This window comes from Panicum virgatum, chromosome 5N, assembly GCF_016808335.1.
Source record: "Panicum virgatum strain AP13 chromosome 5N, P.virgatum_v5, whole genome shotgun sequence".
Lineage (NCBI taxonomy): Eukaryota > Viridiplantae > Streptophyta > Magnoliopsida > Poales > Poaceae > Panicum > Panicum virgatum.
In genome coordinates, this window is record NC_053149.1 from 13,692,412 (window position 1) to 13,704,339 (window position 11,928).

Consider the following 11,928-nt stretch of genomic DNA (forward strand, 5'->3'; position numbering starts at 1 on the left):
CCCCGGTGCCTGGGTGTCGGCTTGGGCGGGTTCATCGTCCCTTGGGGCCCTCAAAGGGGCATACGGACGGGGTGGCTCTTGGGCGGCCAAGGGGGTCACCGGACACCGCTTCTGGAACAGGAGTGTGCCGCCGGTTCGCCGCGCGCAGGCGAAGCTGCAGGCCACCTGGCCATGGGTCTGTCCGGTAATATGCCCTCCGTTTTCAGTGCTGAACTGCTGATGTAAAAAAAACCATGATGGTAGTTTTACCCTTTTGGCATTTTAGATCGGATTACTTCGCAACTTCTTTCGTTCTAAATTATTAGTTATTTTAAAATTTTCTACATACATAAATTTATTATACATTCTAGATATAATATATATCTAAACGCACAATAAAAACTATACATCTAAAAAACCTAAAATATACCAAGGATGAGGTAGGATTTGATGTCGTTTTAGGTTGACCCATCATGCCTATTGGGTCATTAGTCTCCGGCTCTGTTGACCCATATCTGATTTGAGGCCGGCTCAGGTGACCCATTAGTCTTGCTTTTGTGGGTCAGACCAACTATCAATGGGTGGATCCGGCCCGCTTCGTGATTTTTTTATTTTTATATTATTTATTTTTGATTTTTCAAAAAATATATACCACAAAAAAAATTCAGATCTGGCCTTGTGTCGCCAGTTCAACTGGCGGTAAGATCATAGCTATAGTACCCCTAACGCCGGTTCATCCGACGAATTTTTTTTTGACATAGGTAGCTCATTTTTTAAAAAAATCATAACTAATTTATATGAATTCGGATGAAGATAAACGTTATATGAAAATTGTAGATCTCAATGAGATCTACAACTTTATAGTTCAAACTTTTTTCATTTAGAGCCATCTTGGTGCTCAAATAATCGATAAATGATCTAGATCTAAAATTTAATTTTGGATCTGAAGCTTGTGACAATTATTTGAGCACCAAGATGGCTTCGAATGAAATAATTTTGAACTACAAAGTTGTAGATCATGTTGAGTTCTATAATTTCTATATAAAGTTTATCTCCACACGAGTTCATATAAATTAATTATGATTTTTTGAAGGTGTGCTGTCCACTGTTCAGACCAAAATTTAAATTTTAGATCTGAAATTTTTGTCGATTATTTGAGCACCAAGATGGCTTCAAATGAAAAAAGTTTGAACTACAAAGTTGTAGATCTCATCGATATCTACAATTTTCATATAAAATTTATCTCCATACGAGTTCATATAAATTAGTTATGATTTTTTGAAAATGAGCTGCCCAGGTCAAAAAAAAAATCTGCTGGATGTACGGGCAATAACATCGCTACAGTACCCCCTAGCGCCGGTTCATCCGGCGGTATGCGCTTACCGCCAGTTGAACTGGCGTCAGGAGGCCAGAACTGCAAAAAAAAAATTTACGGTTTATATTTTTAAAAGATCGAAAAATAAGTAATATAAAAATAAAAATAAAACTCACCCACTTCCATCTCGAGGTGGAAGTGGTTGGATCGATGAAGGTGTGGTTTTATATCTAAACAACCTTTTTCATAAATTTAAGCATCCATTTTGTAAATCCAAACAAAATTTTCATAAATCAAAGGAAACTTTTCGTAAATCCAAACAACCTTTTCGTAGGCGTTCTCGAATAGGCCCGGGGGATCGAATTGATTATAGAAACATGAGTTTAGTTAATTGATTTATTAGTGAACAAGGAAAAATATTATCCAAATGTTTATATTGCTGAATGCTGAACTTGACAGGCACCTTGCAAGATTGAACAGCAGACGTGAGAAAGAAAGCCACACCATACGAGAGTGACAATCTGGACTGGACATCATACATTTCCATTCCACTAGGAAGGAACCTTATTACAGGCCAGATTGGATTTTTGGCGGCTGCTTGCGACACAATAATGCCTCAAATGAAGTTAAGAACTCACCTTGATCTATGGAGAATCTGCTCCATAGGATTGGCTTTGTTCGAAAATAAGAAGTTAGATGCGTATTAGTGAAAAGGGCACAAATGTTGAATACGAAAAGGTTGTGGTTAAAAATCGTTATAATTTGAATGATACAAAAATAATAAATTTTTGGTGAATATGCACTGGTGTACAGCACCGCAGTGTACATAATGCAGCGCAATATATGCCTGTAGATGCCATGCAACTGGTAGTTCTAAAAGAGCGACAGGCAACTGTAAAAACCTACCAACATGGTAGTTCTGCAGTCTTGACAATCTAAATGAAGTCATCAACTGCTCTGCACTATGTCAATGTGAACATGTGCAAGTGGAACTGTACAAGAATTCAAAATAGCAGAGGTAACAACAATGCATGATGAGATAGCAGCTTCCTGAGATCTTAGAGTTCATGATTTGGAGTACACTCACCATCAAAATTGAAAATAGTCATTCTTATCTAAAATAACAATGGCACAAAACTGTGGATCATTTTCTGAGCCCATCCATCACCAAAACTTGGCAAAGCCCCAGGGTAAAACATATCCATCATCCGGAACTGTTAAACCCCAGGGCACTTATATGCCATCTTCTGAATAAATGAGACCATGAATGAATGAATGATGGCCAACCACCAGTATCTGATGGTCTGTGTAATGCCGTGATCTAGCTGCTTGAAGATCACTGAACTTTGCAGATGCTGTATGTGCCTATGCCTTAGCTTAGTTACTCTATTTTACTAGTAAACATCTACTAACAACACAGTACAAACTACAACTGGAATTGGGTCAAGATCTATTATCGGTTGTATCCAGATGGAGGCCTCCGGTTTGAACTTCTGTCCAAAGAGCTATAACGGTTCTGTGACTGCTGTGCTCGTGAATCAGCCCCAGCGGGTGGTGGCGCACCTCCATAAGGCCCTCTTCCAGCATATGAACTATATGGTTGTTGCTGCCACTGTTGGGCTCCACCATATGGAGGGGGGCAGTAGCCTCCACCACGAAACCCAGGATATGCTGATGGGGGTTGCCCATACAGTCCAGGACCTGATGGCGCAGCAACAGGCTGTGATGAATACATGTTGCCACCAGTCTGCTGGTATCCATATGCAGGTGGAACCCTGCCTCTTGCGTCATGGTAGCCATCTCTTGAATACGGGTGAGTTTGTTGCCTTCCTCGGTTACCTTGTGAAGGCCCTGACCTTTCATACTGATAATTACCTGTTCCTGATGATGCATAAGCTGGTATTTGACCATTTGGAACACTACCCCTAGGCACATACCAACCAGACTGCTCCCCTGGGGGAGGCATTCCTTGATTGCCATTAGGGTGCACTACATTCAGATGGTGCATGCCATTCATTATAGTTTGATATGGCATTGATGGGCCACTATGTTGCCCCCTACCCTGAGCATTTAAGCTGTTTATGACTAGTCGGTGGGCTGCCTCTCCAAGTTGGCGGCCTGATATGGCTCCAGGTGGGTTGTACCTAAGAACCATTGTACAAGATCAGGATTTTTCAGTTCGTCTACAGGAAAACTAAGGAAACAACATAAAGGGGTGACAATACCTGTTGCTATTATCATGAGGCCTCCTGCCACTATCTTCATGCCACAGCACTGGAGGCGGTTTCAGATCACCAGCTTCAACAGTCTGCAGAATATATTGAACAGAAAGCTTATTCGTTGCTAATATCATGATGCTTATGCCACACAGCTACACACTAAAGTACTAGTTCCAAACCTTCTTGGGTGTGATAACACCAACCGGAGGCCGAGCTATGTGCTTATGATGATCTGGAAGCTTGTAGATTGAGCATCTGGTTGATGCAAATGCCATAGTTGTTAAATACAGCCACTAATAAGTACCAAAACATGTCACGCAAAGCCGCAAAGAGGTTAAGCTTACATCACTTGATTATCCATAATATCCTCCAGCCCATCCACAGGAGACCTAAAGATAGGAGGGCATGGGTCCCCACTGCGAAGTGTTATGTAGCCATTCATTCCTCCACTGTACAAAACAATAGAAAATATTAGAGATATCTGGAAAGAAAAAAGATTCCAAATATAACTAGCAGGCAAACTGGTTCGCCACTGTTTTATTCATTTGTCCCCAACCCTATCCCCACCAGCCCACCACAATAAAAGTTACAAATTAACAAAATAGTATCCCTGATTAAGCTTAACTAACCTAGCAGAAGGATCAAGCTTTTCTTTAATTTCATTTCTCTCTTTGTCAGGCAGATGTCCAAATTTGCTGTTGAGCGAGTAAATATAAGGTGAAAGAGGGTGTGATCCATTCACGAAAAGCATATCGAACATGACACTGTTTCTCCTTGCTTCTTCAGGCTACACAGAAGATGAAAACAAAAGAAATCTTAGGATTCATATTCCCTGTGGCTTATAAAGCATAAATGAATAGCAAACAGTTTCATCATCATACCGTCAAAGTATGCTCAACTTTTTTTATTTCAGCCAATAAGCGAGCTTCATCAATAAAGGGCAGTTTTGCTATCCCCTGCAAAACATATTTTACAGTTACTAATTATATAAGCACATATAAAAAATATAGATGTGCTCTTTGATGAATAACTCACTTGCCAGGAGTATCTTTTCCCATTCATATCTACTTCGAAATCTGCACAGTAAATAAGAATATGGATCAGATGAAATATAATATCAAGGATCTGATAATATCGAGTACTTTACATATTAACAAAATCAGCATACCAGTAGGATAAAAATCAATTATTGGTGAACTGGGATCAGTCATCAATCGGCGATACTGTAGCGGCAGTGCATGAGCGCTGAAAATTTGATGTGACAGCTGTTAAATTACTTTCCAACATACTTGAAGGAACTAAGAACCTAAAAATTGCAATCCTTGCATATTCACCTTGCAGCTGGGAAAACCCCCATAAGCTGATCAAAAGGTTTGAATGGCGTCCCAAGTTCAAATGTAATATTAAGATGACCCAAATCCCTCAAATCTGAAGCGAACGGAGCATAGTGGTAAGGATAGAACCTACATACACAATAGATATATTAGAGAATGAGATACTGGATGCACAGGCAGAAAGAGTAATCAGGCCTGCCAATATCTTCCAGATGAACCTTTGCATAATTTGATATACTTGGCTAACTTGAGCAAGCTAAATTACCATTGCCATGAGCAAACACCTTCGTAGTAGTAGTGCATTACCCAGCATAAACCTTCAGTGTATTTGAGAACCTAAGAGAGGGCATCATACAAGATTATATAGCTATAAGATTTAAGCTATTTACAATAGTAACATTCTCTAAAAAGAACAAAATAAGTACTCTCTCAAAGAGTCAAAGTTAAAGTGAGATAGCAGCACTCTCTCAAAGAGTCAAAGTTAAAGCGAGATAGCAGCAGCAACCGCAAAGCCATTAGCCCAAAGCAAGTTGGGTATACCAAAGACAACAAAGGTGCTGTAACGAAAAGATTGCCTCGTGCCGCTAATGAGAAACTTACGACATCTCTGCGTATTTCTTCAATCTGTTCAGGTGTTCTTGCCCCAAATTTCTCTTCATAGTACCTTTCCCTCCATCCTGGTTCTCCAAGTTTCACCTGAACATAACCAACAATAATGTTTTGCATTAATTTAAAACATGTAGTGTTTGAAATTAATAGTGAATTAATGCACTAAATTCAACAAAACTGCTTATTATCGTTCAAAAATGTGTGACTGTATTTCTAAAAGAGAGAATATCAGAGTCTCTACTGGCTTTAGTAAGCAATGGTGTTCAGCAATAAATGTAATGCCACATCATATAATATGCTAGCAAATCATTTTAGGTTAACCACATCCAGTGGATAACGCAACAGCACATGATTTGTACACAAATAACCAATGATTTAGAAGACATACCTTATCCTCCTCTGGATTTTCAGAATTAAAAATATCTGACTTCTCTCGAAGTGCATCTTTAAGCATTGACTTCAGTTCTTCTTTGTTGTCACGTTCCTAAGTAAGTCATCATGAATGTCAGGTAAAATTGCAAGTATTTGCAAATACTTGTACGATCTTCTCAAGCCATATGGGAAGAATTACTTGGGCTTCGAGGTCATTTTCTGCTTCAACTATGGCTGCAGCGATGCTGGAACCTGGCGTTGATACTCTTGCAGCTTTCCGAGCTCGATTGTTCCTTTCTTTATTGTCTTTATGAGATCCATTCTGCTCATATGGTGCAGGTACAGCCCCAGAGGCTAGGCGGGACCCTTGAAAACGTTGAATAGGCACAATAAGATCATCCCGAACATGGGGATCCAGATCATCACCCCGCTTCGCCTGGGCCTTCTCTCGTTTAATTCTTTCCGCTTGACGCTACAACAGGGGAATAAGATTGCAAAATTGTAAGTGGAGATCCCTGATTCTTAAAAAAAAAAGTGAGAATTGACCAGAACCAATGCAGGAAAGAAATAAGTTTGAAAACTTTTTGTGCAAGATTACAAATTGCCTTGTTACATGCAAAAGGACTGCAAGCTAACCCCTAAAACCATGGTACTCTGCAATTAAAACTTATGGCTAATATATACAAATTCTGCAATATAGAACGAAAAACCCCCTTTCCACATGTTTTTGTTCTACTACATGGAACCAGTACAGTTAAAAATTTGAACCTAAAGGAAACATTACATTCAGAAAGGGACTAACAGCCTCCTTGTTCATGGCTCTTGTTCGGTTTCATTTCTAGCCTCACCCAACTTCCTTGGGACTAAAAGGCTTTGTTATTGCTCCTTGTTTGTATGCTAGTTGCAGTTCCCTAGTTATGACAACAAGAGAGAAATAAATCCATAGTCATCCTCATGTACCTGATGCAAACGGGCTCTTTTCTGAAATATTTTATCCTCATAGGAACCAACTGCTTGAATGAAGTGTTCAACTCTATTCAGATCAGGCTAAACCAAGAAAGAAGCAAAATTACTATTTAATCCAATGGGGATCAATTTCTGAATCTGCTGCAACACTAACTCCGACAGAAATGAACTGTGATTACCGTGCAAGAATCAGTTAAATAGCCACCCATCGAGGGAAATTCCTTCTTGTATACTGCCATTAGCAAATTAATAGCTCCCTGCAGAAAACCAAGATAAATTTACGAGTGAACTGCAAGCAAAGAGACAAACTTACGGAATGTTAAAGAAAAAAAAACTAGTGCAGTAGAAGCATAAACTTGAAAGGTACTAGGTGCAAAGATGGATGCTGAGTCAAACAAACAGGAAACAAACCTCACGGATCTCTAGTGTTGGCATATGTGGAAGAAAATCATTGCCAACAAAGAAGCACATGAAGATGAAATCATCAACGATGCATTCAAAATCAATTTTGAAAGGTGGGTTTGGCATTCTGAACTCATATTCTAAGTACTCCCGAAGGGTCCATATATTCAAGAACTGCAAAAGCACAAAAACAAACACAAAGGTATCCATTGAATTCATCTAGATGTCTTCTGAAACCATCTGTTACAGCAGACAATATATGTCATTATAACCTGATAAGGTTTCTTTGGAACAATAGCGTCCCCCTTCTCATCAAACTCCCCAGCTTTTCTTTTCACCTTTCCTTCACAGTTTGCTGCTAAATGTCCCACCTGACCACACAAGAAGCATTTATCCTGCTGTCCAGGTGTATAAACTACCTGCAAACACAAAACAAGTGAGTCATTAAGGCATACCTTCAAAGAGAAAGAATAACAATGCAGGGACAGCTGGTAACCGTAATACAAATTCTGCAAAGAAAAAATAGCATAGACAAGGAAACCATAGAACAAACTCATTTTTTTCTTGAATATTGACAATAATACATATAAACATTTAAAAGCATATATAATCCACATTGAGGACAGCTAACCTCTCTCAGTATTGAGAAATGTACTTCATGTGTCGCTAAAGCTAGCATGATCAGATCTGCATCCTGCATTTACAAGTATATGAAGCTGAATTAGCAGGCTAGAAGAAATAAAAAAAGACTACATAAAAAATGATATAGGTTTGTCAAACATACCAGGCCATACAGGCAATGGCGTGTATTTGGGTTAAAACCAGACAGATTCCGTTGGCCACGAATGTACGACATGATTTTATGTTCCCCTTCACCAGGAACATTGGCATCAGACAAAATAACCTTCAAAAGACCTTAATTAGAACATAAATGGTTTTAGTGCATTCAGGCTTTCTGATCTTAGTGGCAGCCTTTCTCAACAAGGAAACGAATATGAAGGGTCCTGATTTTGAAATCATTGCTAGAAAATGAAAAGTAAAATCAGGATCACCTTATACTTACTTTAATTTGTTTCCATCCAGGATCATAATTCAATCTGAGATGGATGTAATACTGCAAAGCAACTGATAAAACAGCCATAAACTCGGTCCCTGGAGTAATAACATTGGAATCACATGTTTGTGATTGCTGTTTTGGAGGAAGTTTTCTGCCTTCCCTCTCAAACTCTTCACGTAGCCTTTCTTCTTCTGCAGCCTGGGGGCACATGAATATTGAGTTGTGATTGCAATAAACTGGTTGCATTGCAACTGCCAAAAATAATATATGAAAGGGCAGTATACAATCATACACAGACCAAACAAAGACAGATTCAGTACAATACTGACCGCATCCGCTGCATCTTTTGCAGCTCTGAATCGTCTGGAGCGCTGCTGGTTCATCTTAGCACGAGGAGCAACACCATCTGTAAAGCCATCGTACCACAATTAAAATTACGAGCAACCATGAAACTATCAAACTATCACAGGTATAGGAAATACATTGCTCATTTAATTCAGAGGACATGCTATTGCAAAAGAGCAGACACAAACTATTACATATTAGAAAAAAACAACAAACTTTCATTGAAGCACAAAAGCTTATGTAGTTACGACAAGGTACTATACATTACATAGTAATATATGACGTCCACAACAATATCTATAAAAAATATACAGAATCCTGACTTCTACACATACATACAGCCAGAGAAACTCTGCTGGTTCACACAATACTAGAATTAATATGTGGAATAGCAACAAAATTTCATCCACTGTAGTCGTGGAATACGTACCAATGGCCATGTATAAAAGCCTTCGAGGGCGAACCATGATGAATAATCTGTCTATGTAATCAAACATGCACTGGAAAACCTCACCGAATGTTGTTGGGGAGGGCTACAACAGACAAAACCATAGTTACATTTAAATCAGAGAATGAAAAGGATATGAATTAAGTTAAAGGTTAGTGCTTTTAACAAAGTATAAGGCAAACAGTTCCAATAAAATTGTATTATTGTTTTAAATGGTATCATTATCTTTCTCTTTCTCTTTCTTGCTTTCTCTTTGGTCCATGTGGCTCATGTTTGGTTTCATCACTAGCCTACCCCGATCTTTAAGGTGAGTTCATGTTCTTGTCGCTGCTACTGCTTTCACTGAAATTATTCATATGTTTTTTTCCATAGCGGGGTGAACCCAAATTTCATTAGTTAGAGCAACAAAATTACAGTTTTATAGTTCAGTCGCAACACAAGGTCTAGCAGCAAAGAAAGAAAGCTACAGCTCGCGGCCAGCACAGGGGGCTGAAGCATTCGGCTGCTAACTGAAATAGCACCAAAAACATCTAGACATATATAGGTTCAAAAAGGCTAACATTTTACCACAATTTGCTTCTGCTGCAGTTTAGCAGGCAAAAGACTTAATCTGGGTAACTCAGCAAACATTTCTACGAAAAATGAATGAATTGCAACCGTTTTGACGCCTCAGAGATGACTTGGGGACAATTCCGAAGCATCTTTTTCTAGCAACGATCAAATTACTGGCAGAGTACAAGCTAAAACCCACCAACAATCCTCTAAGCTCTTATCAGTCAGCAATCACAGGTCCATCACCTGATTACCGCATGCGCATCAGACTCATCTCACACCCAAGCAATCCCAAGCATAAAGCAACCCAGCCCGAAACGAAAAACCTGGAGTGGGGGAGAAGGGGGGAAGGAAGGAAGGAATCCGGACTTACCCTGTCCTCCGGGTGGAAGCAGGGGTGTATGATACCATTCATATCTAGGTAGAGGTTGTCGAACTCGAGGCCGTTGGGGTTGGGCTTGGAGGTGTCGACGGGCACCTTGACGCCCTCGATCTCCACGGGCTCCTCCTCCACCACGTCCACCACCACCATCGGGTATTTCTCCGCCAGCCACCGGTAGAACGCCGGGACACCCATCTCCGCCGCCGATGCGGCGCTGCGGGCGTGACCTTGCCGGAACCCTAAACCTAGTAGGAGAGCACGGGAGGCGGGCGGAGGCGAAGAGGCGCGAAACCCTAATGAAGAGGGGGAGGTCACTGTCGGGCCGGGCTCAATCGAGCAACTTCTGACGAAAATTAGTGCTGACGTCAGCAAGGCGTAGTGTTATGTTTTATTTTTATTTGTTTATTTACTTGTTTGTTTTTACTTATACACAATTAGGCTAGTACTTGTACTCGTGCTTACTGCCTCTTATGCCTACAGTTGAGCCAATTTGGCAAAATTATGCTCACTCTTTTTCTAAGTGGAAGGCATTGTTTGATCCGGATGCCATGGCGCCACGATGATAACGGAAATAAACTGCGAAGACTGAAAGCATCCCCAAACCAAATCCACTCAATCTATTCCAATTGTTCCACTCCAATTTCTCTCGTTTTTTCTCATGGCAGAGCACAAATGGCCAACACCATCCTCTTGCTGGTCTTGTTAACACGAAGCAGTGGTGGAGGCAGGAATGATAGGGAGAAGGGACTCTTAGGGATACTTAGGAAGGGCGCCGTGGAAATCACGACGGCAGGAGTGGCGAGCCCCTCCCGCTCCATCGCTAGATCCGCCACTGACACGAAGCAACATCGCCTCTTTTTGCTGCCCAATCCCTCCTCTTCAACAGAAAGGCACGGCTAGCGGCTAACACTTCCCTCCCCCATGCCATCTTCAAGCTAGTCAAGCACCACACCATCTGCAACACTCCCAAATCAGCACCGGCCCCTCCAAACTGAAGCCTACTAGATCGCTTCGTTTTCATAATGGAAATGGGGCGGGGCGTGTGCCTCCTGTTCTAAAAAAAAATGAAGCCTACTATCTCGACCATCCTTCGGCTTTCACCATCAGTTGAAGCCCCGTTCCATCCTCAAACCAAATATAAAGATAAATCAATGCATCCCTAATATTGGTGATCCCATCCTACCTTGATGTCAGTGTAGTTTTATGGAGGTCAGGTTCAAGATCTAGATGTTTGTGGCTTCTAACGATAGGGAGATGGTTGAGAAAGTTATAGAATCAAGATGATGGTGATCAAGAGGCTGATGTAGTGAGAGGAATTCAGGGTCACTAGCAACAAGTAATAAGGACGTGTTTGGGAGAGCTCCGGCTTCCTGCAGAAAGGGTGGAGCCGAAACTAGAATAGACGGAGATAGTTTTTGTAGCTCTGCTTGCTCCACCTTCCCGTAGGTAAAGTCGTTCCCGCAGCTCTCACAACCTCCTGAGCGGAGCTGCTCCACCTCCAGAGTGTTTGGTAGGACTTCAACAGAAGTTGATGATGGAGCCAGACCTAGAGCCCTCTCAAAGAGGCCCTAAGAGTATGTACTGTAATGGGTTTAGAGTATCTCCAAGAGGCTAGCCAAATTGTTTAAGTAGCTAAATTTTGGTTATTCAGCACAAAAATAGCCCTCCAACAGACTAGTTATTCAACTCGCCAAGCTATCTGACTCTTCAAATTGGCCCACTCGCTAGCCAAACTTGGCTAGCTAGTCCGGTTAGCCAAATTATTGGCTTGCCAAGTATGGACCCCACGCAGAGAGAGAGAGAGATGAATGTAACTGCTAGGGTTTGGAGTGTGGGAAATGAAGAGTTCAAGATGGCAACGTGTAGGATCAAGAACACCGACTAGAGGGGGGTAAATTAGTAACAAAAGAAGGTCCTATGTCATGCTACTACTATCTCTAGTTTGGGT

At 40.9% G+C, this 11,928-nt stretch overlaps 1 protein-coding gene across 2 annotated transcripts; it reads right to left on the minus strand.

Annotated features, from left to right (window-relative positions):
• Positions 1-2,234: 2,234 nt before the first annotated feature.
• LOC120676453 (5'-3' exoribonuclease 3-like) lies at positions 2,235-10,300 on the minus strand. 2 transcript variants are annotated; one of them, XM_039957716.1, is made up of 23 exons: positions 9,972-10,300; positions 9,029-9,131; positions 8,583-8,659; positions 8,260-8,451; positions 7,981-8,100; positions 7,828-7,890; positions 7,469-7,615; positions 7,206-7,370; positions 6,974-7,051; positions 6,789-6,875; positions 6,028-6,300; positions 5,845-5,940; positions 5,448-5,543; positions 5,113-5,183; positions 4,848-4,976; positions 4,682-4,758; positions 4,549-4,589; positions 4,395-4,469; positions 4,143-4,300; positions 3,858-3,962; positions 3,693-3,768; positions 3,520-3,602; positions 2,235-3,438 (listed from the first exon to the last, which is right to left on the minus strand). In XM_039957716.1, exons 1-23 carry the CDS (start codon positions 10,173-10,175, stop codon positions 2,748-2,750), a joined length of 3,207 nt encoding a protein of 1,068 aa, XP_039813650.1. In that variant the 5' UTR covers positions 10,176-10,300; the 3' UTR covers positions 2,235-2,747. The 2 variants fall into 2 exon arrangements, with proteins under 2 accessions (XP_039813650.1, XP_039813651.1); XM_039957717.1 differs by lacking the exons at positions 8,583-8,659; positions 9,029-9,131; positions 9,972-10,300 and having other exon boundaries at positions 7,981-8,066; positions 8,260-8,406.
• Between the last annotated feature and the right edge of the window lie 1,628 nt (positions 10,301-11,928).

Coding starts and splice junctions, on each gene's coding strand:
- LOC120676453 (XM_039957716.1), bottom strand. CDS start 10,175: ATGGGTGTCCCGGCGTTCTACCGGTGGCTGGCGGAGAAATACCCGATG. Junction 6,301..6,788: donor AAAGAGCCCGTTTGCATCAG/GTACATGAGGAT, acceptor CCCCTGTTGTAG/CGTCAAGCGGAAAGAATTAA. Junction 3,439..3,519: donor CCTCATGATAATAGCAACAG/GTATTGTCACCC, acceptor AATGGTTCTTAG/GTACAACCCACCTGGAGCCA.